The sequence below is a fragment of the Chelonia mydas genome, chromosome 24, assembly GCF_015237465.2.
Source record: "Chelonia mydas isolate rCheMyd1 chromosome 24, rCheMyd1.pri.v2, whole genome shotgun sequence".
In the NCBI taxonomy this organism is placed as follows: domain Eukaryota; kingdom Metazoa; phylum Chordata; order Testudines; family Cheloniidae; genus Chelonia; species Chelonia mydas.
Window position 1 is genome coordinate 5,202,019 of NC_051264.2, and position 27,680 is coordinate 5,229,698.

The 27,680-nt window shown below is 53.8% G+C and overlaps 1 protein-coding gene across 4 annotated transcripts in view; it reads left to right on the forward strand.

Annotated features, from left to right (window-relative positions):
• Nucleotides 1-26,326, forward strand: part of LMNA (lamin A/C) — a 102,664-nt gene extending 76,338 nt beyond the window's left edge. For all 4 annotated transcript variants that reach the window (XM_043535393.1, XM_043535395.1, XM_043535394.1 and 1 more), the window contains 11 exons: nt 10,830-10,986; nt 12,044-12,169; nt 12,806-12,976; nt 13,672-13,797; nt 14,311-14,531; nt 15,510-15,723; nt 16,478-16,585; nt 17,263-17,382; nt 17,644-17,739; nt 20,230-20,496; nt 24,303-26,326. In XM_043535393.1, the coding sequence (XP_043391328.1) occupies nt 10,830-10,986; nt 12,044-12,169; nt 12,806-12,976; nt 13,672-13,797; nt 14,311-14,531; nt 15,510-15,723; nt 16,478-16,585; nt 17,263-17,382; nt 17,644-17,739; nt 20,230-20,496; nt 24,303-24,329 (1,633 nt within the window). In that variant the 3' untranslated portion in view covers nt 24,330-26,326. The remainder of the gene's footprint in view (nt 1-10,829; nt 10,987-12,043; nt 12,170-12,805; nt 12,977-13,671; nt 13,798-14,310; nt 14,532-15,509; nt 15,724-16,477; nt 16,586-17,262; nt 17,383-17,643; nt 17,740-20,229; nt 20,497-24,302) is intronic.
• Nucleotides 26,327-27,680: the final 1,354 nt, after the last annotated feature.

A 27,680-nucleotide genomic window follows, 5' to 3' on the forward strand; every position in this document is an offset into this window, starting at 1 on the left:
TGCACCTGCCAAAAGTAGGAGCCTTCTGGTGCTAGGGGCACATGGGACCTGCTCAGCTGGTGACAGGAGGCTGCAGCCTAGGCTGATGGCAGGAGAGGGATGCAAGCTGCTTCCAGAGGATTTTCCCCTCTGGCCTGTGTGACCTGATCAGCTCAGCTCTCTGGGCCCAATTCTCCATTGCTGGCTCCTGGTTCTCCACTGCCCTGCGCCATGTGATGGGACCGACACCAGTACAAAATACCAAATCAAAGCGGGTAAGGGCACCGATGTAAACGAGGGCGCAAGATTCAGGGTGATGGAGAATCAGGCCCTTTGTGGCAGCCGGTCAGTGCTGTAAGCCTAGCGAGTCTCACGTTAAATCAGCAGTGACTAAATGTTCTTGCGATATGAGATGTTCATGCAGGCAGATCGACAACAGCAGCACGTGAGCACGCAGATCCACTGAAGCCGTGACGTCTGTCCGGTCCCGCCAGCCAGCCAAGATGGCCCAGACCGTCTTGAAACCTGGCTATTTTCTTCCCCATGCATCCTTCACCAGATGTTTTGTTGAAAGCGAATCCTCCAGCCAGTTCTCTGTGCTTAAGTGCAAGCAGCGATGACTCTCAGGCCCCAGGTATTTGCCGTTGGCCTCGTCTTTTCTCCCCTCACTCCCAATTCCCCACTCCGGAAGCACTGAGTTAGTGCTTTGAGCATTTGAATTGAAAAGGCACTTTCACTCCCAAGTCTTATCCCCACATGCTGATTAAAAAAGACCCCAAACTAATCCAGCCTTACCGGGCCCAAGGCTTCAAATATCCTGGGATTGGCTTAGAAATCAGGAGGTTTTTAAAATAATTGGGGGGTTTATCTGCTTTTGGTTTTGAAGCTTTCTAAGGAGTCACTTTTTCAAGCTTTTCTCTGCAACTGTGAGGGCCAGAAACGTGAAAGCTGAAATCCTCACGTGGCTCAAAAACCACCCATAGCCCAAGACTCACGGTAGAATCCCCGTGGCTGGCAATGCTGTTCTGCTTTTCAGTTCAACCAAGAGCTACTCCAGAGCACGTAACTCATGCATCTGAGTAACAGGCAGATGATAATACCTAGTGCTTTTCAACAGTAGATCTTAAAGTGCTTCAGTCTTTAATGTATTTATCCTCACAGCAGCCTTGTGAGGCAGGGCAATGTGGTTACCCGCCTTTTACAGATGGGGAAACTGAGGCACAGCGAGGCTAAATGACTTGGCTGCGGTCACATGGCGAGTCCATGGCAGAGCAAGGAATTGAACGTAGGACTCCCAAATCTCAGGCTAGTGCTGTAACCACTGGACCGTCCTTCCTCAGGAATAACGTGTGTGTGTGTGTATTTTTCTCTCTGCAACGCTTTACAGCAGCAGTTCTGGTGGAACATACAAGAAGCAGGCAGGAGTGTGCCAGGTCCCTTGAGATGAATAGCAGTGTTGTTAGGATCAGCCAGTTTTTAGATGGTGTGGAAGGAAAGTGACTCCCGCTCAGACTTTTTGATTTCTGTTCAGTAAAAGATCCCAGCATTCTACAGTACACGCACTTTCCCTTGGCAAAGGACTCCCCCAGTTCCCAGCGAGTGAATCCAGCGTCTCTCATTCCGCTGTTCAGGCGAAGCTTAGCGCTCTAATCTTGGCATTTCTGCGTCTTTATTCCCGTGTTGCTGTTATTGCTGCATTGAGGAGGCACAGACCAAAGGAGAAATTGGAGCCATTGAACAGGTGGAGAATTGCTAAGTGCTTAATATCAATTTGCTTCTCAGCAGAAAAACACGAAACAGCCATAAAAATTGTTTGGTTTTTGCGTGTGTATGTATGTTTTAAATTTAAATTCGGGGGAGGAAGGGTGGCCCAGTGGTTAGGCCGTTCGCCTGGGACTTGGGCAGCCTGGGTTTAATTCCCTGCTCTGCCACAGACTCCTCATGTGTCCTTGGGTTAGTTCCTTAGCCTTTCTGTGCCTCAGTTTCCCCTCTGTGTAGTAGGGTAATAGCCCTTGCTTCTCCAGGAGGGGGGCTGTGAGGGTGAATACACCAAAGATTATGAGGCACTCGGACAGTTGGGGGCCACATACAGCCTGGTGACTCCTGTTTCTGTTGCACAGATGCTTCTGGCTGGAACCTTTGTTTCTTCCCGAATGGTTAATTGCGGGACAGGACATTGCCCAGACAGACCAGCACGCCGGCATCCCTGTAATGGCCTCTAAATGTGATTGCCATGTAAATAGTAATAGGAGCACGAAGCATCCTGAGCTCCCACTGAAACGATGGGATCTGAGGGTGTTCAGAGCCTCTGCAGGACTGGATGCAAAGGGCCTGATTCTCAATTACACTAAACGAGCTTTATGCCGCTGTGTCCGCTTAGAGATTGGCCCCACTGAGAAATCACGCACACCCATGCTCAGGGGCCTCCCCAGCTGGTGTGGGGCAGGCGTCAGGGCCCAGCCCCCAACATAGGGAGAGGCAAGGGGGGAACATGGACATAGCACCTACATTACGGCTCTTCTCTGCTTCCCAGGGGCCATGGGAAGCAGAGTGTAAGTGAGAGCAGCCTCTGGGCTGTTCTGACCCACAGTGGGGACTGGGCAGGTCCCCAGCTGCCCCAGAAGGTATCTGCACTACCAAGGATTTGTGGAGAATTGTTGATCTGAAGCACAAAAGCTGCTTTTGCCAAATCCAGCCGCATGTGTGTTGCAGGCTGCTGTCCGAACTAGACAGGTCTGCTGCACTGCTAACCTCCATTCTCAAAGAGGCACCAGGTTTGGTGCCGTAGCTTCCCTGGCAGATGTTAACAGACACAGACGCCTGCTGGAGGCCTCTCGCAAAGTATTGTTTTAGAGCAGATGGGATCGGCCTCCCAGTTCCTCCTTGCATCTCGAGCAGCAAATTAATCACCAAAGGTTTTAAGGAAGTTGGTGTGAATTCTCTTTCCTTGGCGGAAAAGCACACGCGACAGAGCAAAATCCTTCTTCCCCCTCCACCTCCGCTGTCTGCTGGCAGCTAGTCTGCTGACATTGTGGATCCTCCCTGGGACAGAGACCTAGGCCGATTGCACGTGCAGAGTTGCTGTGTGGGGTACACCTCACTGACCCTTAGCTCCTAGTGGCTCTTCCCAGGATATCTGGACTAAATGAGTTAATTGGGATGTGTTTGTTGATTTCTTAAAGCCATGCCTGCCGATTTGGCTGCCCCATTCCCAATAATTCAAATGGGAATGGCCCATCTGGGTCCCCTTTGCAATTTTCTGCCTTCCAACCTGGCCCGCACTCGTTGAGGAATCTCTGCAAAAAAAAATCCCCACCATTGCCAGCACCAGGTCAGCTCCTCTGTTGTTCGATATGTCTGGAGACGAAGAACTGCCCAGGGGCCATGCACTGAACCAGCACTCAGGAGACTTTGGTTCAATTTTCCTCTCTGCCACAGGTTCCCCGTGTGATGTTAGGCAAGTCACTTGTTTGCTCGGTGCCTCAGTTTCCCCAATTTCTACAACATGGGGTGAATGATACTCCTGTGCATTGCATCTTCCCTTGGAGGTGTCAGTCCACTTTCCAAGGGTTTAAATTACTGACCCCATGTCTGAGGGGTAAACTGAGGCAGAGAGAGTGTGGGATTTACACAAAATCCCCTGCATTACAGTAGCACCTAGAGGCCCCAGCGGAGATCAGGACTGCGCAAGCTGCTGTATATACATGTAGTGACGCGGTTCCTGTCCCAGACAGTGTACAGCCTAAATAGACAAGGCAAAGGAAGGATTATTCTGCCCGTTTTGCAGATGGGGAAACTGAGGCACAGAGAGACTGTTGGCACAGGGTCGCACCCAGAGCTCATGGCAGAGTCAGGGATCGAACCTCCATCACTGCTTAGTGTTTTACCCCCATGGCCACCCTTCCTGGCTGTTGTTAAGAGCTGATGCTGAAGGAGAAGGCAGAGGCTGAAAGGAGCAAGCAGCAAGGGGTAGCGGCACTTCCAAGAATGTAGCCCAGCTGCAGGAATAGGCCCACCCTTGGCTCCCCTTGGCATGCGCTGTGTATGCCACTCTGAGACACAGCAGCTCCGTGATCCGTTCCCTGCTCGGGATGGCTGTGTGCCTGGATTCAGTACTCTCCTGCTGGCTCCGTGGACCATGGGAACATACAGCACAGGCCGGGTGCAGGTGTCGTTGCTTATCGTGCCCACTTCCCTTCCACTGGGGCCTGATTGGCGCAATGCGGTTTACACTGTCAGTCCAGAGCCACTCTGGCGATCAGACCCTGGCCCAGTGTCGACAAGGCAGGGGCTTTCACTGGCATCACCTTGCTGCTCCCAGACTAATCAAAGCTGAGGAGCGTGTCTTGCAACCCAACAGAGCCTATTCATGTGATTTCTTTGAGGAACCAGGACCCCATGGTGCTAGGGGTTGTACAGACACAGACCAAAGGCGGTGTAGTTCTCATGCTGCTCTCATTTTTCACATTGGCTGGCGTGGTTCTTGATAGCCCTGTGCCTCGGGTAGCCATCCACGCCAGTGCAGAATGGGTGTGAATTGCTGCCTGGTCTGATTGGTAACACTGGAGTAAAGCCCACCCGAGGGGCAGGCCAGGGACTCTGGGACTGCAGCTCTTTATCCTGGGCGGTTCTCAGTTTATGCTGTTTGACCCCAGCTGTAAGAATGACCTTTCTGCGTTGGAAAGACACGGCACAGCTTCACGCAGCCGGCTGGGACATCCCACGTCTCCGAGCCAGTGGGCAGCCTCGGAGAGAATCGCTCCTTGGCATTTGGGGCCAGGTTTTTGTTTGCACTGAGGTTTGCACCCTGGGTTTTGGGTCTGGGGTTTTGATTCAGGCCCATCTCTGTGCACTACGGCGGTGCTGGCTTTATAACCATCCGTGTTGCCTGCTTTCTCTAAAGCTTTCCTAGCCCCTGGCTATGCGGCTGCCTGCAGTGACCCCTGTGTTCCTGGAGCCTCGGCTGGCAGGAACCCTTTTCCCTTAGCAGCAACCTTCTGGGAGGCAGTGTTGACTAGTGGTTAGAGGGAAAGGGGGATTGTGGGTAGGGAGATCTGACTATATTAAAATCCAAGGCTGGCTCTGCCACTACTCACTCTGTGGCCTCGGGCAAGTCGTTTCCCGGTCTGTAAACGCTACTGGCCGTGTCTGGGGAGAGAAGGGGGGGATTTTCCAATTCAGTGGGCCATGGGGTCCTAAAATCCCAGACAGTGTGCACTGACCTTTGGCTAGCACATTGAGAGCTACATTCAGCTGCTCTCTGAGCGGGATGGAGAATTGAACCCAGGACCCTCTGCACTAAAACCACGAACCTCTGCTGCTCCAACCCAATGAAATCCATTAGGTTAGAAACTGCGGCTGACTCTGAAACCCCTCTTATCTAAGGGGAGACAACCATACAGCGTTACCAGGTGATGGAAGAAGGTTCCCTGCAGGCACAGCGTGGTTGCTGCTACTGTTGTGTCACTTGGGGAGGCTGTATTACTGGGGTGGTTATTTAAGGCGCCCCAAAAGTGAATTGAGCCCTGGCCCAGCTCTTCAGAGTTGAAGGTCTCCTGGCTTGTCTGGACCAGGCCAGGGAGGGAATAACCAGAACGAGAATTTAAGTGCTGGCTAATAATCAAAGGCCATGGGGTTTAAGCCCCAGATCCCTGTATCCTCCTCATGCTGGCTGGAAGGAAGAGGCTGCTGTCAGATGGGGATAATTCAGCATTAAAGGGTGTTTGTAATAAGCCAGAGAAGCTCCAGAAACGCTCTCGGTCGGCATTTTTCTTCTCTGAGTCACTGGCATGTACAGAGCGTAGGGTTCTGCTGGCCTTGACTTGGAAGCTCCGGGGGCTGGGTAGGGCCGGCCAGGAACCGTCCCTGCGGTGGGTGGTGTGTTTTGGCTAGATTAGGGCAGTTCAGGTTTGCCCACTAGCCTCTGGAGCTGGGTTCAGGCCTGCCTCTTACTGAAAGTTGTTTGCAGGGTGGTTGTAGCCATATTGCTCCCAGAATATGAGCGAGACAAGGTGCGTGAGGGAATATCTCGTTGCCTTCCTTGGCCGGCACTGTGTGCAAAGCAGGCCAGCTCGTGGCACTGGGCATCAGCCTCGGCCATCGCTGCCCTGATATTTTTACCCATGATCTAGTGAGCCAGGAGTTTGCTCCCGCCCCCTGCGGAATGCAGACACTGTGTGCGCCGGGATTCAGGTTGGCAGCTGCACAAAACTCAGCTCTGCACTCGAGTGTCAGTGGCTGCAACGGTGCAAAGTGGTTTCAGAGGACGCAGAGTGGGCTTGAGCAGAGGCCTGGGACTCCTGGCTTCTATCCGTGACTTGGTGATGGGATTTGCTGGGTGACCTTGGGCAAGTCAGTTCACCTCTCTCTGTTTCCCCATCTGTAGAACGGAGATGATGGTAGTAGAGATGGGTATGAAACAGAGTCCCTCTCGTGCACAAATTTGGTTCTTCTTTAAAGGTCACCTGCCTGCGGGTGCTCAGATTTGGGGCTCCGGCACATAGATGCCCATTCCACACAGCCGGAGCCAAATAGATCCCACCTGCACCCCCAGGTTATGAGATCTGAGCCCACAGTGTCTATTTAGAACAGGGCTGAAATTGATGTTGCTAGCTGAAATTAACAGACTTGCCTAGATCCTTCCTCTTTCCAGCCCAGCTTTTACTTGGGTGTTGACACCCACAGCAGTTGTTTCCAGGACAGTTTTAGGGAATAGGAATTATCAACGACGTGATAATGTGGAAGAAACATCCAATCTTTCTTTTTATAAGTCCTACCAAAATAGTGTCCGATAGTGTTTGGTTGTTTTTGGTCCAGCAGTCTCCCTGAAACCTGAATAATGATCAGCATGAACTGCATCAAATACTGAAAATAACCTTGATGCTTTCTTCTTACGGCGTTAAGTCTGCCCAAAGCAAAGAGCAACAATTCTGAGTGTAATGGATTTTGTGCTTGGGAAAGCCAGGATTCTTGGGTGTAATCTCAAATATTGCAAAATGCCCAGCAGGCAGGAAGTCCCAATTTCTCCAGCGCCCCAGATGCAGATAAAGAATTTGCACACCTGAAAAAGTCCTCTCATTCTTTACACTGAATAATAATACTTAGCAGCATTTCCATGGCGCTTTAAATGCTTTACAAACATTATAGCTCCTGTTACCAGAGGATTTTGAAGTATTTCATAAATGCCAAGTAAGCCTCACCATGCCAATGCAAGGTGGGGAAACTGAGTCCCCGGGAGGCAAGGCTGCACAGCTGGGAATAGAACCTCGGAGCCCTGACCCAGGACTTCTTGCTGTGATCATGGCTCTGTGGCAGAGCTGGGAATAGAACCCAGGAGTCCTGAGCCTCAATCTCTGGCCGAGATCATGGCATTCCCCATCTGCGAGCTGGATTTTTTTTTTTTCTTGAAAGGAATCTGGGTCAAATTCATTCTAGCTCTGTCCTCAGGCAGATGCAGGTCTGGGGAGTTAGCAGGGATAGCAAGTTAGTCAGCCTGTATCAACAAGAGCAGCAGACAGCTAAGCTGCCAGCATTTGGCTTGTCTCTCTGTGCAGGCCTCATGCAGAATGTAGAATGGGAGGGACCTGAAGCGGTCTCTGCCGCTCTGATGGGTGGCCTTTATGACGCAGTCCAACTGCCACCCACGTGAGGACGTACATGATGTTTATACTATTGTACCAGACGGATCTAAGCCAGGAGCCGTCCTTTCAGCTCCGACTCGCTGCAAGAATCCGCCCCAGCCCTCCACAGGAGAGGGAGAAAACGTACAGTTCTTGCTAGCAGGGTGACCAAGTGTCCAGTTTGTGCCCAGAACACCCGGTCGAAAAGGGACTCTGGCGGCTCCGGTCACCACCGCTGACCGGTCTGTTAAAAGTCCGGTCAGTGGTGCTGCCCGGCTAAGGCAGGCTCATCCCTACCTGTCCTGGCACTGCGCTGAGCCCCGGAAGCGGTCAGCAGGTCTGGCTCCTAGGCGGGGGGTCATGCGGCTCCGCGTGCTGCCCCTGTCCCGAGCACTGGGAGCTGGGGGGCAGTGCCTGCGGACGAGAGCAGCGCGCAGAGCCGCCTGCGGGCCTCCCCCTAGGAGCCAGACCCGTCCCCGGTGCCTGGACAGGCTGCCTGCCTGTCTTAACATCCCCACTGTGCCGCTGACCGGGAGCTGCTGGAGGTAAGCCTGCGCCCCAGTCCCCTGCCCCCAGCCATGAACCCCCCCGACCTGGAGCCCCCTACACCCTAAACCCCTCATCCCGAGCCCCATCCCGGAGCTTGAACCCCCAGCCCAGAGCCCTCACCCCGTCCTGCACCCCAACCCCCTGCCCCAGCCCAGAGCCCCCTCCTGCACTCTGAACCCCTCATCCCCGGCCCCACCCCAGAGCCAGCACTCCCAGCCCAGAGCCCTCACCCCCTCCCACACCTCAACCCCCTGCCTCAACCCGCAGCACTCTCCCTCACTCCGAATCCCTCGGCCCCACCCTCCAGGCTGGAGCCCCCTCCTGCACCCCAAACTCCTCATCCCCAGCCCCACCCCAGAGCCCGCACCCCCAGCTAGAGCCCTCACCCCCTCCCACACCCCAACTCCCTGTGCCAGCCCGGAGCCCGCTCCCGCACCCCCAGTTAGAGCCCTCACCCCTGCCCCAGCCCAGTGAAAATGAGTGAGGGGGGGGGGAGTGCGAGCCACGGAGGGAGGGGGAATGTAGTGAGCGGTGGGCGTGGCCTCAGGGCAGGGGCGGGGCTAGAGCGTTCGGTTTTGTGGGATGAAAAAGTTGGCCACCCTACTTGCTAGGGTCTCTGCAGTTTGGATTCCAAGTGGGGATATTTCTGAGGTCCCATTCCTCTCCTTCATGCCGGCTCAAGATGCCAATTGACCTTGCATTGATCAAGATGAGAACACACCACCTGGATTTCCTTATTTTAGATAGCTCTTCATCCCGAGGCATCTCCTTTCGCTAGAGTCTCAGCACTTCCCCTCCACCTGTGGTCTGTCTTGTTTGTTTAGACTGTAAGCTCTCCGGGGCAGAGATGTTCTCACTGTGTGGGCTCAGTGCCTACCACAGTGGACCCATGATCTCAGTTGGGGCCTTCAGACTCTACCATAAATACACACAATAGTAAATAGCTGCTCATCGATCAACAGGGGGGAGGAGATGTTAACCTCACAGAGCTTAGAGGGTTGAGTTGTCCAACCCTCCCATGCTGTCGTTCTGTATGGAGTCAAAGTCCATCTTAAGCAGATGTTTATTTATCAAAATACCTACAGATCTAAACAGGCTTCCCTACAGCCTGAGTCCCAGCTTTGTCTCCTGTTGTGTGCCAGGGATCACGCCCCTCTTGGAGCTGCGTGCGGCACACAGCAACATCTAGTGGGTACATAATATAGTGCAAGCCGACACGGCACATCCACCACCCGCAGCAGGATCGCTGTGGTTTGCCCAGCACTTAAGTCTGGTTTTAAATGTCCTGTGGAAGACTAATCTGTCTTCTTGCTAGGAGGCATTTCCTGATGATCTGCCTGCAGCTTCATTCTCCTTCATCTCCTTGCTCCTCGGAGCACCCTGAATAATTCCCTTTCCTTCCTTGGTGTATATATCTTTCAAATACCCCTGGATCCTTAGGGCCGAGTTGTAAATACTTCTACTGTAAATCTCTTGGTCTTTCCTCCTCAATCAATCCCTTATTAACCGTCCTCTAAGGCCTCAAGTTTCACAAGCAGCTAGTGATATTGGGGTACCCAGATTTTTCAGCGCTCCACCTGAGTTGCCTGTTTAAAGGGGTTTCCCTTTCAAACAGAGCCGAGCACTGTCCTGTTGGAAATCTGGCGCTCTCACGGTGTCTCAGGTCTGGCGCCGAAAATCACGAGCCACCAGAAAGTTTAGGCCCAAGTTCCCACTCACCTTTTTCCATCCCTGATACGTAAAATGTTTCTGAAATTTCCTGCGGCTCCAAGACCTCTTTAGTAGGTAGCGTGGAGGAGGGAGGTTGATTACATTGGTGGGCCTTTGAGGCAGGGACCATCTTGGTCCACGACTGGGAGGCCTAGATGCTGCTGCAGTACAGATAATAAATACTAATGATATTGTGCTTGCTTTTCCATTCTGAGCTGGAGGCTGTTAACAGGGTGTGTGTGTGTGTGTGTGTTTTCTGTCAGATGTGCTGTAAAAGGGATCATTGCTTTAATTCCCCAGGGAGTCGCTTGCCAATTCATACGTCAGCCTGTGTTTAATTTTTAAACACCCACACGCCGCTCTGAATCACCAGCCAATAAACACCAGCAGGGCAGGGCCAATAAAACAGCCCGTAACATGGGTTGGAGCAGAAGCTGATTTCACGGCTGATCACCCCGTGATGCGTGTAATGGGAAGCTGGGTTCACTGGGAGATCAAAGAGCCTGAAACCCTGTCTATAGAGGGGATATTTGTAGCAGGGTAACTATGCCCAGCGCTGCTGGGGGGGTTGTGCTGCATCAGTGTGAAATGGGGCTGGCTCCCGTGTCGTTTCCCCTGGTTTTGACGCATCACTAACTGCACTGGTGCAAAACCCATCCTGTCTGTGCAGATCCCAAGTCGGGGACATGGCAGCTGAATGAATCAGGAGAAAGAGGGCAGGAATTGGGCAATCTGCACCTGTTCTGTGGCTACATGGGTCTCCGAGCACCAGGGCTGTCAGTCTGGCATCTTCCACCGTTGTGAAATTCACCAAGACCATTGGGATCGGGTTCTGAGCTGTCCCCGAGGGCTGGAGGGGTGTTTGGATCTGGGAGTTGTGCTCTGGGCCCCTCTCCAGCATTGGGCCCTCATTTGCATGGGGCAGGGGGTTCCCCGAACACATCACAAGAGCAGTTTGTTGCTGTGTTCCAGGAATGGCAAGAAGGAAGGGGACCTGCTGGCCGCACAGGCTCGCCTCAAGGACCTGGAGGCCCTGCTCAACTCCAAAGAGGCCGCGCTCACCACCGCCCTGGGGGAGAAGAGGAACCTGGAGAACGAAATCCGGGACCTGAGAACACAAGTGTCCAAGGTGAGCAGCAGGTCCTGACCACTGTTCCCTCTAAGCTGTGCGTGTGTGCGCGCACACAGATCCTAAACCCCGCGCACATGGCGAAACACCGCACGCACAAAAATTTGCACAGAAGCACAATTTGCACAGAAGAAATTTCTTGCGCATACAGCCTGTCAAAAATTAGAGGGAACATTGGTCCTGACTCCTGACCCTTGCTGCCCCAGGGCGCCCTGTGCAGCGCCAGAGATCATGGCATTCCCCATGCACATCCTGTCAAGCCTGCTGAAATACCCCTTATGGTTCGGAGCGGATGGGACCCCGCAGCTCTGGCCAGTTAATGGTCCCAGCTAGGTCTGAGCTAGGGAGCCAACAACACCAGGCGGGATGGTGGGTAGCGGGATGGGCAGGCGACCCATTCCTCTAAGTATCGCCTGAGAGAGGTGCAGCCATAGGGTTTGATTGGTGTCTGGGGGAGTCGGGAAGGAGGCAGTCACCCTCCTACCACTGACCTGCAAACTCTGGCATCACTTCGCTGATGGGAGAGGTGAGGCGGGAGCCTTGGCTGGCTCCTGTTGCAGCGGGGGACATATCTAACTGGGCCTTGAGCTAGTCGTGCTGATTGCCGGCCGTGGTCCCTTTTGCTGCCCTGGGCAAAGTAGGAAATGCCCAGCCCAGCCCTGTCAATTTGCCCAAATTGGCCTGGAGACCCCCAATTTGGAGGGCCTTCTCCTGGGCCTCTGAGCAGCAGTCATGGTCTTGTGATAGGGAGAGCCACTGACCTGCAGGAGGTGGGAGGCTGAGGGAGATGGGGGGGATGGATTTGACAGGCATAATTTCTATACTGCAGGGAGGGGAGAATTGATGGGTTTAGCGCTGATGCAGTTTCTTTAAATGAGGTTGTGAATATGTATAATATGCAAATTGAGCAATCACAGTTTGCGTAAAGTCTCCAGATTTGCCGGCCTGCAGTCCCCAGGCTCAGCAGCCACCTGGCTAGAGACCTCACTTGAGACCCGCCTGCTGGGTCTGCGAATCTCCGTCTAGCTGCGCTCACTTTCCCCTCTCCCCTCCCTAGCTGGAAGCCGCCCTGGGCGAGGTGAAGAAGCAGCTGCAGGATGAGATGCTGCGTCGGGTGGACGCCGAGAACCGTCTGCAGACGCTGAAGGAAGAACTCGACTTCCAGAAGAACATTTACAGCGAGGTGAGCGGGGTCGGGCTGCCCCTGAGCAAGGCCTTCCCCAATACAGACCCTCGGCGCAGACTTATGCACTGTACCGGCCCATGATTTATCTCTTCCCCCATGAGGACAGGTCATGCCAGCGCCCTCAGCAACAGAGAACTTAAGGCGAGGTGCATTAGCATTGTCAGCTCCGCTGAGGACGAGGAGGGGATCCATGTAGCAGAATTCACAAAACCCCACCTAGCTTTTGGGGCAGTGGGGAAAAATCCACACCTCTGAGCGGTGTAGTTAAGCCGATCTAAGTCCCCATGTAGACAGCACTAGGTTGATAGAAGAATTATTCTCCTGGGGAGGTAGATTACCTGTGTCGACAGGAGAAGTGCAGATAGAGTCTACACTTGAAGCACTACAGTGGCCCAAGTGTAGACGAGCCCTGAGGATCAAGCACCAGATTCTGGGGCATGTACGTTGCGCACGGAGCAATTCGTGCTTGAGCCTGGCTTGGCACCGCTCCCACCTAGGGAGCAGGTGACTCCCAGCCGATGCCAGTGCGGGTCCCAACAGGGAGGCTAACGGCTGTTTGCTGCCCTGTACCAGTGAGCTCCATCTCTGAGACCCATGGCTCACATAGCCCCTTATTGCTGTGACCGCCCCCAGGAACTTCGCGAGACCAAGCGTCGCCATGAGACCCGCTTGGTGGAGATCGACAACGGCCGCCAGCAGGAGTTTGAGAGCAAGCTGGCTGATGCCCTCCAGGACCTGCGGGCCCAGCACGAATCCCAGGTCAGACTGTACAAGGAGGAGCTGGAGAAGACCTATGGCTCCAAGGTAACACACTGCACAGGGCCAGGGAGTGGATAGGGCGGTGAGGTGGGCCAGTGGCTCAGGACTGGGAGCCAGGACTCCTGGGTTCTGTTCCTGTCTTTGCCCCCAACTCTCTGTGACTTTAAGCAAGTCACTTAAAGCCAAATTTTCACCCTCAGCCTCTGATCTCTAGGAGCTCAGCTCACAGCACACGGGGGCCTGGCTTTGAGAGGCCTGGAGTAGCCTCCCCGCCGTGTGAAATCAATGAGGAATCAGGCTGAGCTGGCGAGACGGCTACAACTGGAGTGAGCACTGAAAGTTGGGGCCCACTTGTGAAAATGTTGGGGGCCCTTTCCTCTCTTTGGGCCCTGCTTTTCCCACCCGTAAAATGGAGAGATCACTTAGGACCAGCCTCCCCGGTGGGGAAGGTGGAGCTAAATCAGCACCTGTAGGACATATTCAGAGCCTCTGGAAGCTGGCCCAGAGGCCGGGGTTTTTGAAGCCCTAGTCTAGATACCGCCATCGATCCTCTGCAGCAAGCAGCTCCCACTGAGCAGCGCTGCCAGTGCGATTGTCGCCTGCGAGGGGCTGATGGATAGCTCACCCTCGCGGGCCCTCGTGACCGGCCTCCCCCGGGGCTGTTCGCTCCCACCACAGTGGGACGTCGGTAGGCAGCTGCTCCCCTGCTGTGCTAACCCTGCCTGGCCTGTGGGTTGCAGCTGGAGAACGCCAAGCAGTCGGCGGAGAGGAACAGCAGCATGGTGGGCGCCGCCCACGAAGAACTGCAGCAGTCGCGGATCCGCATCGACAGCCTGTCGGCCCAGCTCAGCCAGCTGCAGAAGCAGGTGAGCAGGAGATGCCAGCGAGAGCATTGTCCAGCCACCTGCCTCCTCCTCCCACTAGTTCCCCCTTGTGGCTGCCCCAGGCTTTTGCTCTGGAACCAAGCTGAGCGCTTGTCATGGGCGAGCTCCATTCAGTACATGAAGACGCCCCTTCAGTCAGCGCTAGGTGCTGCCCTATAGCCACAGTGGGCTGATGGGATGGAGTGCAGCTGGCCGGCTGCTAGGCGCAGCATTCGCACCCCCATTGCCATGATTGCGGGGCTTGGAGCAAAGGGGAGAGATGGGCAGGTTTGGAGGGGACATGGGCGTAACGCCCCCAGCCTCCCGCAATCCTCTGGCTCGCACTTGGCTATAACAGAGCTGTGTCTCAGGAAGTCCTTCATGGGCAAACATCCCCAGCAGATGCATGACAGCGGGTCTGTGTCTAAGGGGCCAATAGCCCTGGTAGCGAGGGGCACCCTCTGCTGCTTGTGCTCTGCCTCACCCCCTTCCTCCGTGTCTCCTCTCTGCTCCCAGCTGGCTGCCAGGGAGTCGCAGCTGCGGGACCTGGAGGACGCGCTGGCCCGGGAGCGGGAGACCAGCCGACGCATCCTGTCCGACAAGGAGCGGGAGATGGCGGACATGCGGGCCAGGATGCAGCATCAGCTGGACGAGTACCAGGAGCTGCTGGACATCAAGCTGGCCCTGGACATGGAGATCCAAGCCTACCGCAAGCTGCTGGAGGGAGAGGAGGAGAGGTGGGTGCAGAGAAAGGCTCCTTGATGGGGTGGGGGAGGAGCTTGCTGGAGGCATAGCCAAGGAGGAGTGGGGGGGGGTCTGATGGGTGGGGAGATGTGCCAGTGGGGGCTGGGTGAATGGAGGACATGCCTGATTTGGGTGGGCTGGTAACACAGGCTTGGTCGTGTTGACCTGACCCTAATGTGAAGGGGTTTGGTGCTGCAGTGATGGGCCGACTGGGGGTGGGGTATGGACCTAAGCAACTCTCCTCAATCCCACCTGCCCCAATGTGGGAGGGGTGCTGGCACAGCCTGTTACAGAGACAGGAGCCAGTCACAAAATCTGTTCCCACCCACCATGATTGGAGCCTCCCAGATGCAGGGGACAGTCAGGTGCCGAGCCTGGATCCAGGCAGGGATGAGGATTTTAGGGCATGGGTGAGGGAAGGGGGCACATCGGGGAGCTCAGGTGGACAGGGAGGCTGGTGGCTCAGAGCAGGATGTGATGGACTGGTCAGGAATGGAGACTGAGTTGAGCTTCCTGCAGTCGCCCATATCCCCGCAGCCATGCTGGGGGTCTGGGAAGGGCAGCTGGTTCCTGCTGCTCCAGTCAGTGATTATCGTAAGCACCCCGGCGTGTGTGGAACTGACAGCCCCAGAGGCTGAACTCCCTCTCTGGGAAACAGGCAGCATCTGGCTGCGCTTGGCTCCCCGCACTGTTGATGGACCTCCCAGCCCCATTGCTCATCCACCACAAGCTGTTCGGCCCTTGGCGTCTCTGCCAAGAGGTTGGGGAAAGCTGTGGGGAGGGATTTTGTGATGGAGACATGTCCTTCAGGGGACGTCCCATGGGGTAGTGGCCTCTGTCTGCAGGTCACCAAGCAGCCACGAGATCTTGTCCCCTCTAGGGCTCCTAACCGGGCCCGGATCGGAGCCAGTGCCCTCAAGGGTCCAGGCAGCGGCCCAGCCCGCACTCACTCCTTCTCGCTCTCTCCCAAGGCTGAGGCTGTCTCCAAGCCCCAGCTCCCAGAAGCGGGGCTCCAGGATCCATGTGAGCCACTCCACCACACCAGGCTCCTCCAAGAAGAGGAAGCTGGAGGACGGGGAGCGCCGGACGAGCTTCTCCCAACATGCGAGGACCAGCGGTCGTGTGGCCGTGGAAGAGGTTGATTTGGAAGGGAAATTTGTCCGTCTCAGGAACAAGTCCAACGAGGTAGATTTCCTGGTGGCGATGCTGGTCATGCCTAAGCAAGGGCAAGATGGGTCAATAGCTGGAAGGGAAACCACGTAGTTCTTGGAGTGTCCTTCCCCTCGGGTCAGCCCTAAACCCACTGTGCAGACAAAGGATGCTGCGATTTTTGTGAGACTTAACATGTAGAGACAATTCCTAGTGTAAACCGAGTGTTGTTCTGTTGTGTGTGTTGTTAGACAGCTGCTGTGTCCCCCCCCAGAGGTGGATGCATTTCAACAGTTCAGATCGCGTTGGGGTGCTTTAGAACAAAAGCAGATCTCGTCAGATGATCTCAAAGCTCTTTACAAGAAGATCAGTATCATTATCCCTCTTTTACAGATGGGGAAACTGAGGCGCAGAACAGGGACATGACTTGCCCAAGCTCACCCAGGAGACTAGTGTCAGAGCTGGGAGTAGAACCCAGGTTTCCTGAGTCCAGTCTGGTGCTCTGTCCACTAGGCCACACTGTACTGGGAGCTGTACATGTAGAGTGAGAGACAGTCCCTGCCCCAAAAATCTCTGTGTATATAGACAAGACAGACGAAGGGTAGGGAAAGGGATACAAGCAGATGGGGAAACTGAGGTGAAGGAAGGCGAGGTGACTTGCTGACGGTCAGAGGGTCTGTGGGAGAGTCCCAGCTCAGTCCCTTAGCCACAGGACTTGTAGCCAAGGGGAGGCAAAACTGGAACAGCCTTGAAGGTGGATTTCTCAAGGCCTCTGCCTTCCGTTGTGCAGGACCAGGCGATGGGAAGCTGGCAGATCAAGCGTCAGAATGGAGACGAGGCCCCCATCAGCTACCGCTTCCCTCCCAAGTTCACCCTGAAGGCCGGCCAGGTGGTCACGGTGAGTAACAAACTGCGCTCGCATGGGGCTACTGAAGGGGGACTGAGGCGCCGTTCTCAACTGGCATTTGTCACCCTGGAGTCGCCCCGGGGAGATAGAGCAGCGGGTCCTACACTCCTGAAGAGCAGAGCAAACCCAGCCCCTCTGAGTGCACACGCATCTCACCTCCGGCCCCCTCGGTAAAGTGGCCATAGGGCTCCTCCTTGGGGACGGATGGGGGACTGCAGCTTTGATTCTAGCTGAGATACAAAGCTCCGATAGGGGGGCCAGATCTCCCCTTTGCAGGCAGGAACTGCTGACATTGCCGGAGATCAGCTTGGGATGGCAGAAATCGCACCCCGGCAGCAGCTCTTGTGGGATTCCTGCCATCTGGGACTGAAGTGGTACCGCCGCAGATTCAGATCCGGCCTGTGGTTTTCTCAGCCCATCTCCCTTGCATCCGTTCCTTGCAGTTTAGAGAACAGTGACACTCCCCACCCTGGCTCAGCAGTCCAGCACGGAGGTTTGAACCTGGAACGCGCGATCAGAGGAGTTCCTGTATTTAACAGCTGTAGTAGACTCTTATCCTCTTTTGTGGAGCAGCCGCTGGACAGGCGCAAAGACCCACATGGCGAATTAGGGTTAGGCTGATGCCACTGGCACAAGGTGCTACCAATCTCTTGTGTGTTCCTTTTTAGATCTGGGCTTCTGGAGCTGGCGCCACCCATAGCCCTCCCACTGACATGGTGTGGAAGGCCCAAAGCTCCTGGGGCTCTGGAGACAGCCTGCGAACCGCCCTGATCAACTCCAGCGGAGAGGTGAGACTCCAGGGGGTTGGGACAGTGGCAGCTGGGGGCTTGAGGTCTCGAGGCAACATGCTTGGGCTGGATGCAAGAGAGGGATGGGTAAGGGGTGGAAGGTGAAAGTGACGCATCGGCCAGTGGAGTCGGGTCTGATTCTCCCTCGTGTGTTGTCTGCGGGCTGGAAGTCCCTAGGGTGATCTTTCATTTGAGCCATAGAGCAAAGGGGGATATTGGCAGGTGTAGCTGCAACCTGATTTTGCCCTCCCTCCCTTCCAGGAGGTGGCCATGAGGAAGCTGGTGCGCACGGTGATCATCAATGACGATGAGGAGGATGATGATGACGAAGTCAGCGTCCACCACCGTCACCACCATGTAAGTATCATGCTCTGTCAGGGACAGGCAGCAGGATCCAGTGGGCAGGGGACTCAGGATCTGGTTTTGCTGCTGGCCTGCTGGGTGATCTTAGGCAAGTCCCTCTCCTGCTGATTGATGCACTGATCCTGCACCTTCCAGGACCAGACCCGGGGGAGCAGGGAGTTGAGGTGATGGGGGAAGGGCCCTGTGACTTACCTGGCTGGAAAACAACCAACCACAATGTCAGGGAAGCAAACTGCTCTCCATCGACTGCATGAGATTATCTCTGCACATGGAGACACTCCCAGCACCTGCATGAAGGGATCGAGCTGACGATGGGGGATGTGGGTTCGTTTGGAGCATCTCGAACAAAAGGGCTCTGATCATCCCCATGGAGGAGTGGCAGAATAAGCTTCCAGGCTGGAACCGTGAAGATCAGCCCTGAAATCCAGCCTGTAGCCTGGAGCACGCAGGGTTTCGTCTGGAGGACGATCCAGGCTTTGGTGGGGACCAAGCTGTAGAGAGGGCTGCTCTGATGCCCTCTGCTTTGCCAGGTAGCAGCTGACGGCCGAAACGCGTCCAAGGATCCCGATGGCTGCTGTGGTTTTAGCCCCCCTGGTGCATTCTTGGACTCTTGCTCTCCTCCCTGCAGAGCTGAAGGTGTCCTTCCTAATCTGGGGCCGGTGACAGACGGATGGCTTCATTAAACAGAGGATGGGCTGGTGCCCAATTAGAAGCGTGTTCAGTTCTTCTCCCCCGTACAACGTCCCTTATCTAAGTGGGCGTGAGACAAAGGCACCTCCAGCGCGTATCAGACAGGAGGTCTAGGGTTCAGTAACTCCCCCTAGGGGATGGTGTCAGATTCAGCTCTCAGCTGCTTGGATTGGTGCAGCTGGGACTGTATCGTGCATGATCAGCTTTTATATTTCATTGCTCTGGATCCAACCAGCCATGTCAGGATGAATATTGATCAGCCCCAGAGAAACGAGCCAGGATCTCCTTCTGGCTGGCATTACCCGTTTGTTTTGAGGACTGAATTCCTTCCAGGAGTGAGCTTCCTACCGTAAAGCAGAGTCACCCAGGCCATGTTGGACCCTTGACAGGGGGGTGTTAGCCATTCAGGATGGGCTTGGATAAAAATTCCCCCCCCCCCCCCCCCCGAGGCCAATCCCCGGCTTGGCCATCAGAGGCAGGGCTGAGGAATAGACAGGACTGGTTAGTTGGGTGCTAACTATAGGCAAACCACAAATGACACAGCCCTCGATGTCTTCAAAGCACTGAATTGTCCATGTTATTGGTGCAGAAGAACCAGGCATGACAAGGAGAGGAAAGAAGCAACAGATCGACTCCAAACTGGCCCCATGTCCTCACACGGTGTGATCACGCCACTGCTGAGTATCCTCTGGGTGGGTCTGACTCAAAACCCCAGTGCTCTGATACCACGGGCATGGACTCACACTGAGACGCCAAACCAGAACAGACTCCAAACCACCCCTCCCCTCCCTGCAAATTCACCAGATCAGAATCTTACATCCTGGGGCCTATCTCGGATCACCTCACCCTGGTTCTACATATGGAGTGGTCCGAAGTGTGATTAAGTCGGCTCAGGGACTGCACCACTTAATTACGTCTTAGGTGTTCTTGACATGAAATTTGAGTGCCGTGGTGCTGTTCCTCCAATACAAAGGGCTTTGCTGGCTCAAGAGAGATGTGATTCCCTTCTTGATGCACAAATCCAGCTCCCATCACTGTTAGCAGGAGTCGGGTACGTGCATGACAAGAGGGAGTAGCACCAGTGTTTAGACCAGACTGCAGGAATACACCACATGTCCCACAGCCAGCTATTTTGGGGGCCCATTTGCCCATCCTGGGTGTGAGTTGCTCCCTTTGGCTTCGGTAGGAGTTTGTCCGTTCCAGAGGTTCTCAACCATTTATCATACACTGACCACCATCTAGCCGGTACCCTTTGCCCCCACATTCAGCAATATGGGAGTGGCAGGGAGGTCACAACCCCCAGGTAGAGATTCCTCCCCCCGCCCCCGAACGACACATTCTATTTTATTCAGATTCTTCTAATGCACCCGTCACCATGGAATCAGGGCTCCATGGTTTATGAGCATCCTGCAATGGCAGAACATCTGCTGGGGTCCGATGTCCCAAAGTACCGATCACAAGACTAGGCTGGGTGTTGGACGGGCACAATCCAGCCCTGCCACGGCAAAGAGGTTCTTGGCCAGCTCTGATGCCCATCTGAAAACAGGAAAGGCCGATGCCTCCTTTCGGGGACCCCTACACAGCCATGGGGCTCCAGCCGGGTGGGATGGGTGTAGCTTGAGAATAGCCTTAGGGCTCTGCCTCCTTGGAGCGCTCATTAAACCCTCGAGCTGATTCACCTGGGCCTGGGATCAGTTCCGCTCCTCACTCTGATCTTCTTGGGGGCCTCTGGCCCTGGAGGAAGCTCCATCAAGTACTGAAGCTCCGTTTTTTTTTCTCTTTCCACCCCTCAAGGCCCACTGCGGTGGCACAGGTGATCCTGGCGAGTACAACCTGCGCTCCCGCACCGTGGTGTGCAGCACCTGTGGCCAGCCGGCAGAGAAAGCCAGCGGGGGCCAGAACGTCGCGGCTGGCTCCATGTCCTCGGAATCGTCCGCCTCCAGCCTCACCATCACCCGCAGCTACCGCTCCCTTGGAGGGACTGGTGGGGGCAGCAGCGGCCTTGGGGAAAACCTGGTGACCAGGTCCTACATCCTGGGTAACTCCAACCCACGCAGTCAGGTCAGTGCACGAGAAGAAAGGGGCAAGGGAATCTTCTCTGGGGCAAGGGAATCCCAAGGTAGCCGAGTGTCCAGGCTAATGGATCTCGCTCATCTGAAGGTCCCACTGGGAATTCCAGCTGGTGGAACCCTGTCATAGTTCGGTTCTTCCTCCTGCTCGCTGGTTAGGGCCAGTTCTGTGTCAGGATCCATGTGCTCTAAATACAAACAGGTCCCCCACTTAATAAGCCAAAATCCAGCTCTCTCCTCTAGCGGCTCCTGCTGCAAACACGAGTAGTTTGTGGATGGGGATCTGGTGAAGGCTCCTCTCTGAGGATCTCTGAGGTGGACAGACTGTGAAATGGTCTAAATGGATTTACTGACCCAGATTTAGCTCCCCCGTGGCTAAACCAACTGCGCCCGCACTCCTCCTCTCAGGCCCCTTTTGTGCACCTGGCGGCTCCTCAGGCCGGAGCGTGCCTGTTCCGAGTCAGATCCCAGCTCTGCTGCTGTGAACCAGCTTCAGAGGCCCCTTGCAGCCAGTTCCGATGCCCCACTGCCCCCAGTCCCAGGGTCCTCACTTGGGCCAAACTCCAACACAAGCAAACAAGAGTCTTTCTGGAGTGAGGACTGCAGGGTTTGCTGGCTGTGTGCGCGCAATGCTGGTGAGTGTAGAAGGATCCCGCACCCCCACTCATCAGAGAGAGCCTTACAGCCCTCCAGGCAGAAGCTGCAGGATTTGGGTCTGCAGCAGAAAACTTGTCAAATCCAGAGAAATATTCCCCAGAGCAAGGAGCCCTGGCTAATGAGGCTACATCCAAATCACCAGCTCCCTTTAGGGGTCCCAAATCAGCTCTACACCCCCTGCAGCAGAGCCCAAACTGTAGCCGTCCAGGTCAGCGCTACCTCCGAATGGGCACGTCTGTCCATAACCAGACTGTCCAGGGTCCTTCAGAATATGGGAGTTCTGAGCCGTCTGCTTCCGAGGGGCCTCCCCTGACATGAGGGGTCCATGACGCACCTTAACTGTGGGAATCGCCAGTGGTCCATCGAAACCAGCGGCTTTGTCTCCTAGGGTGACCAGTGGCTTCCGAGGAAAGTACAAGAGACCCCTCCCGCCCCCCATGGAATTGCCTGGCTATGGGAGATGTTTCTTCCTTACCCAGGCAGCCGGTGACTGGCTCATGCCTTGAAGCATGATGGCTTGTACCTTGTACAAGGATGACGATGTTAATTATACCTAGAACATTCAAGATAAGGACCCTATTTGTAGGGTTAGACCCTAGTTCCCCACCACTCTTGATTCTGGCTTGTCCCCTAGGCTGTTTTACTGGCTAGTCAGGTGGCCAGTGGCTCAGATCTCCAGGGCTGGCTGCTAGCCGGGCTGGCAAGTTAAAAGCCTCCCAACCCCCTGAGCCAGCCACTGAGGATCCCACTGGCAGCATCGCCACCGTGAAGCCAGTAGCCGGGAGTTGTGGCTCCTAGTTTCACATTAACTGGGACTCCGAAGCAGGGGGGCAAAACCTGCACCAAGGACTCAACTGGCTTGGCTCATCTGAGTGAGAAACCCACCTGCCGGCTCCTGGGAGGAACCCTGAACCCTCCCCCTCAGTCATCGTTCTAACAGAGGGATCTTTATACCCGCTTCCATCTCCCGCTTCGGTTCCTTTCCTGGCTCTCTCCCCTTCTCGCCATCTCCTGGCGGCTGCTGCTGCTTCCCTTCTGACCCTCAGCTGCCCACATCTTCGCACACCCCTCCTGGCAGCCTTCTCTTGACTAAACCCACGGCCCCCTCCAGGCTGCCTTTGGCTGAACGTCTCTGGTGGAAGGTGCTTCTCTTAGGGCAAGAGGTTAGGTCCTCCCTGCCTCTGAAATGTACGTAGAAATGCATCTGTGTCCCCTCCCCGGCTCAGTCAGAATCCAGGCACCAGGCTTCCATCCTTAGTGCTAAGAACAAAAAAATCAGTGGCTCAAGCAGGGAACAGGGAACTCATGGGTCCTGTCCCCTGCTCTGTCCATGTCTCCCTGCATGACCGTGGCAAGTCCCTTAGCTGCTCTGTGCCCGAGTGTCCCAGCTGTGCAGTCGGTTCAATAGCTCTGCCATGCCTCTCTGTAAAGTCCCTTGACCTCCGTGGATGACAGCTGCTACAGAAGTGTTGTGTTTGTGCTATGCTGCTGCTTATGCTCTAACGGTGGAGTACAGTAGAGCCCCGGTTGTCCAGCTCTCCATGTCAACCAACAGCCAGCGCTCGCAGGTCCAGAGCAGGTGACCTCTCCTGTGACGGCTAGGTGGCGCTGCAGCCTCACACTTACCCATTCTCCAGATAGTCCACATTTTGTATTATCCTGCCTCACCCCAGTCCCAATTAGATCGTATAAATGAGGCTCTGCTGTATTTATAATATTATAATGCTAATGAATTCTACTTCTACTAATGCTCTAATTGAGTATTTATAATACTCCAAAACTAAATGTGAGTACTTAATATCTGAGTATTGTAATACTCCACCATTAGAGATCATTAGTAGTAACATTTTAATAGTTAATTAAATTAATACTATTCTAATCAGTATTATTATTCTAATATACTACCACTAATTCTCAAACTATTTAATGTTCTAGAGACTCCATCTATAGAATGGGGAGAATGATTTTTATATGATCATCGAGCGCTTTGAGATATGGATGAAAGGCACTCATTATTATTTGTATTACTGTACACTTGCTCATGGACCGGGACCCCAGGGTGTTCTGTGCTGTACAGATTCAAAACGAAAAGATTATTCCCTGCCCTAAAGGGTCACAATCTTAAAATATGAGCTGAGTATTTTAACCGATTTAAAACTTTTATTAAAGCTAATGTTAAAAGAATTTTGTGTGTACATCTGGGTATAGTGCTTAGATTATTCACAAATACAAAGTTTGTTTTTAAAGTCATAAGGTACATATAGTGCATAATCAGCAATAACCCAAATGTAGGTGAATGAATTTAAGAATACAGTGTAGATATTTAGCATCTATGCATTCGGGTACATTACTCGTGAAAAACGTTATACAGAGAGTTGGTGGCGGAAAGCAAAATATATCCATGAGTGAAGATTCCTAGAATATCAGGGTTGGAAGGGACCTCAGGAGGTCACCTAGTCCGACCCCCTGCTCAAAGCAGGATCAATCCCCAGTTTTTGCCCCAGATCCCTAAATGGCCCCCTCAAGGATTGAACTCACAACCCTAGGTTTAGCAGGCCAATGCTCAAACCACTGAGCTGTCCCTCCCCCCAAATAACGGTGTCTCTCAGTAATTGAGAATTTTGGATAGGGTGTCCATTTAGAGAAAAAAACAGTCCATCAGGAAAGCATTTGAGTTACTTTCCCGACTGCGCTTCTTATCCGCACCCCAGCTCATCCCTCCTAGTAATGCCGATGTCCGGTGATGTGTTCTTCTGGGCATACTTACGGGATCATTCCAATACTGCTATGAGAGGCATGCTGAGTTCCTGAGCTAGGGATGGATTTGAAAAGCAAAGTCTCCTTACCCGTAAAAGTTAGGTCCCTTATTTGTTCCTTGAAATCTGGCTCGTGGAAGGTTCCAACTGTCGAGCATTTTGTCACTGTCCAGAAGCGGAAGCAGGTATTCCTCCAGCCAGACCAATGAAATCAATGAGAGGAGTCACTTGTTAAGTCAGAACTCATGGAACTACTGGGGCCAGGGACCTGCAGCACGTAATAATTCGTACTTAGCAATAGACTTTCTTGATGACTACTGCTGTTCCCCTTTAACTGAAGCAAACAGACGTTAACAATTATTTATCTTCTCTTTTCTCCCTCCAGGGTCCTCAAAACTGCAGCATCATGTAACCAGCAGAGGGTGCTCTCCTTGCTGACAACCTGCCATATCATGCTATTCCCCCCCCGCCCAAGCCTAGAGAACCATTTCCCCCCCCCTTTTTAAAACAAAGGGGGGTTTTTTTGTGTTTTTTCTACAGCAGAAATTTTATATATAGATATATATATAAAAATGCTAAAAGATGCTTTGATTTTTTTTAAGAAAAAGTCTATTTCTATAAAAAAAAAAAGCTTTTTCAGCTTCTAAATTTTTTTAAAAACTAAAACCAAAGAGGTGAAAGAATTGTGGCTACCAAAAAAAAGAGAAGGGAAAAAAAAAAAGAAAGATTGTCGTTTAATAGCTTTCTAGATGTATTTTTTGGCCAAAGCTTCTTATGTAGGACTAGCTGCTGTAAAGCCACCAGAGCTGAAATGCTGACCGCTGTTCCCCAGGGGCCGCGTTGCTCTCAGAACCATGCACTTAGACCTGATGGCAAAGCTCACTTGAAGTCAGTGGGCCTCACGCTGATGTCCGTGAGCTTTGGTTCAGGCCCAGAATCCTTTAGGAGGAGGATCAGATCATCAGGCCTGTTTCTCATATATGCTAAGGCCCTTTTACGTCACTCCTACAGCGGGAAGGGGCCTTCGAGTGGATGGAACTGTAACTTACGAGCACTGCGGAAAAAAGACCTTGGTACATTTCACCCAGTGGGCCTGATTCTCACTGACAGCTCTGTGTCAGCTTCACATTCTGTTTAATCGCATGGGGGCATTATCTTAAGCGCTCTCCTTTTGTCCCATTTCCTCTGCTTAACTGCTGTTCCCCGACCAGCTGCTGCACTGCTATAGCCATGGGAGATGCTGATGAGTTTAATTTTCGTACTGTACTGCTGTTATTCAATGCCACTTCTTTTTCTTCTAAAGGCAGCCAAGTCGTGCCTTAAAGGGTGATACTGATTGGGTGAGCTTAATCAGAAAGGGAGATGATAGAGGAACGAGGAGTCCGGTTTAGAGAGCCTGATAGCCCAGGATCCAGTTCAGAGACCAAGGGCAGAGCGATCAGGGAGACAGAAAGAGAGAGAGTTTCGGAATGTGCTTGTTATAAGCGTGGGACCAGATATCGACACCAGCCCTGACCAGAGCGACCTTTAAGGTGTCCAAGAGGCTGAGCAAAGCAGGTTGGGTCGTGGGGTTTATTCTCAGTTAACGTGAGCCAGATCCTCAGCTGGTGTGAAGCCTGCCTACCCCCGTTGCCTTACCGGAACTCACTGTCACCAACTGAGGCTATGCTGTGTGTGATTACGGTTGCACTAGCTGCTTCTTCTCCACTGCGGGTATGATCCTGCGTCGCACCCCACCCCTTCTGCTGACTTCAGTTGGAGTTTGGGGGGCACACCGGGGGGCAGGGTCAGACCCCAAGTCCACTAAGGAATTGGGGGCTCACATGGTTTGCAGGAGGACAGGTCTCTTCTCCACTCTGTATTACACTAACTGCTTTGTTTTGGAGGCCTGTCTGAGCCCGGGATGGATCAAGACAGCTCAACAAGATCCATCCAGTCCATTTGTCTTGTTGTGCTCAGTGGCTTTTGTTTTCCTGCATGACACTGTCTGAGCCCACCGCATGCCCCTCCTCCACCATTGCCGGGTGGGGGAGCCCAGGGCAGCTCAGAGTAGAGTCAGCGTAGGGTTGTCCAGTCAATGTTGTGTTGGCAAAGTGTTGCCTTTTAAAATCCAACACTAAAATAAAACCACCGCAATCCCCGTATCTATTGATCTTATTGTCATGGAGCCGCTACCACTGGCCAAGGCTTGTACCCACTACAGCGCCCGTCCTCTGCCCCACCACCTCCCTTCAGCGTCACCCACCTTGATCCACTCTGCTGGGTGCCGATCTCTGTTCCGCAGGGGACGTCCCGGCTTTGTCACTGTTAAGGTTTGGTTGCTGTAGGTGGATCTGGCAAGGCCTTGTACTGTTAATTGGAAATGTTGCAATATTTCTGTTTTCCAAAATCAATACACCAGAGAACCTACCCAGCCTGTGTCCTCTCATTATTTCAGCTGCCATTTATAATGCAAGGGGCACTTCTGACATCACCCCATGAAGTGGGGAGGAGGGGGATAGTGGGATAGCGCACTGGTTGCCATAGTTCAATGCAACTGCACTGGTATTCTCCTTCCCTGTGGTCCAGCCAGGTCACCCACTCTGGGCTCCAGGCTCCTCAGCTGTCGCCTGTCTCGGGTGGAGACCAATGTTCCCTCTAATTTTTTACATCCATGTGTGAAATGAATTTTGTTATGTGCACCAATATGGAGGTGATGTGTGGTGAGGGTAGGGCCAAGGAGGGTTCAGAGTGTGGGAGGGGGCTCCGGGCTGGGCAGAGGGTTGGGGTGCGGGGGGGTGGGGTGAGGGCTCTAGGGTGGGGCTGGGGGTGAGGAGTTTGGGGTGCGGGAGGGGGCTCAGGGCTAGGGCAGAGTGTAGGGGTGTGAGGGCGCCGGGGGAGAGGCGCCTCTCCCTGGCTGCGGCAGCTCCAGGGCAGGGGCCAGGAGAGAGGTGCCTCTCCCCACCTGTGCAGCCCTTGATACCCTGCCACGCGGCTTAGAGGGAACTTAGGTGGCGACCCATGTGTGTCTCCCTCCTGACCAGGGTATTTCCAGGCTACACTGATTACACCGAGTTTCTCAGCAAGCCTGACTCTAGTTAATCTATCCCCTCGAGCGACAGAAGCTAGGTCAACAGAAGAATTCTTCACTGACGTAGCAGTGTCTACACTGGGTTTAGGTTGGGTTTTAACTACATCTCTCAGGGCTGTGAAGGTTGACCTAAGTTTTAGGTGTAGACCAGGTTTCAGGACCCTCCCACAAACTCCACTTCTCAAAAGCTGAAGACTTCTTTCTCTCTTCCAGGATTGGTTGGCAGGGGCATCCCCCAAACAGTCTAAAACAATTAGCATCTTAAACGAGCCAAGCTTTAGAAGAGAAGAGACTCTCACTAAAACTAAAGCTCCTGTTGCCATAAACTCGGCTGGTCTACACGGCCAAGTTTGACCAGTGAGGCCTTGGCTACACTAAAGCCGTGTGCTGGTATCTTTTCCCTTTCAAGGCCCTTCACCACTTCTCCCCACCCTGCCTGTCATCTCTCATTCGGCATTGAAAGGGCAACGCCTGCCTCCATCAGTCCATGATCCCAGCCCCCACGCCCACTTGTTACATTTTCTAACAAGCCCCTTTGTGCTTTCTCCCCTGCCGCCCCTCACACCTGGGACAGGCTCCCTGTAACCATCCACAGACCTACCCAGGATCTTCCTTCAGAACTCCCCTCAAAACCTCCTTTGCCGTGAGGCCTGCGAAAACATTGACAAGGGTTAGGCGGCTGGTGGGCAAAGA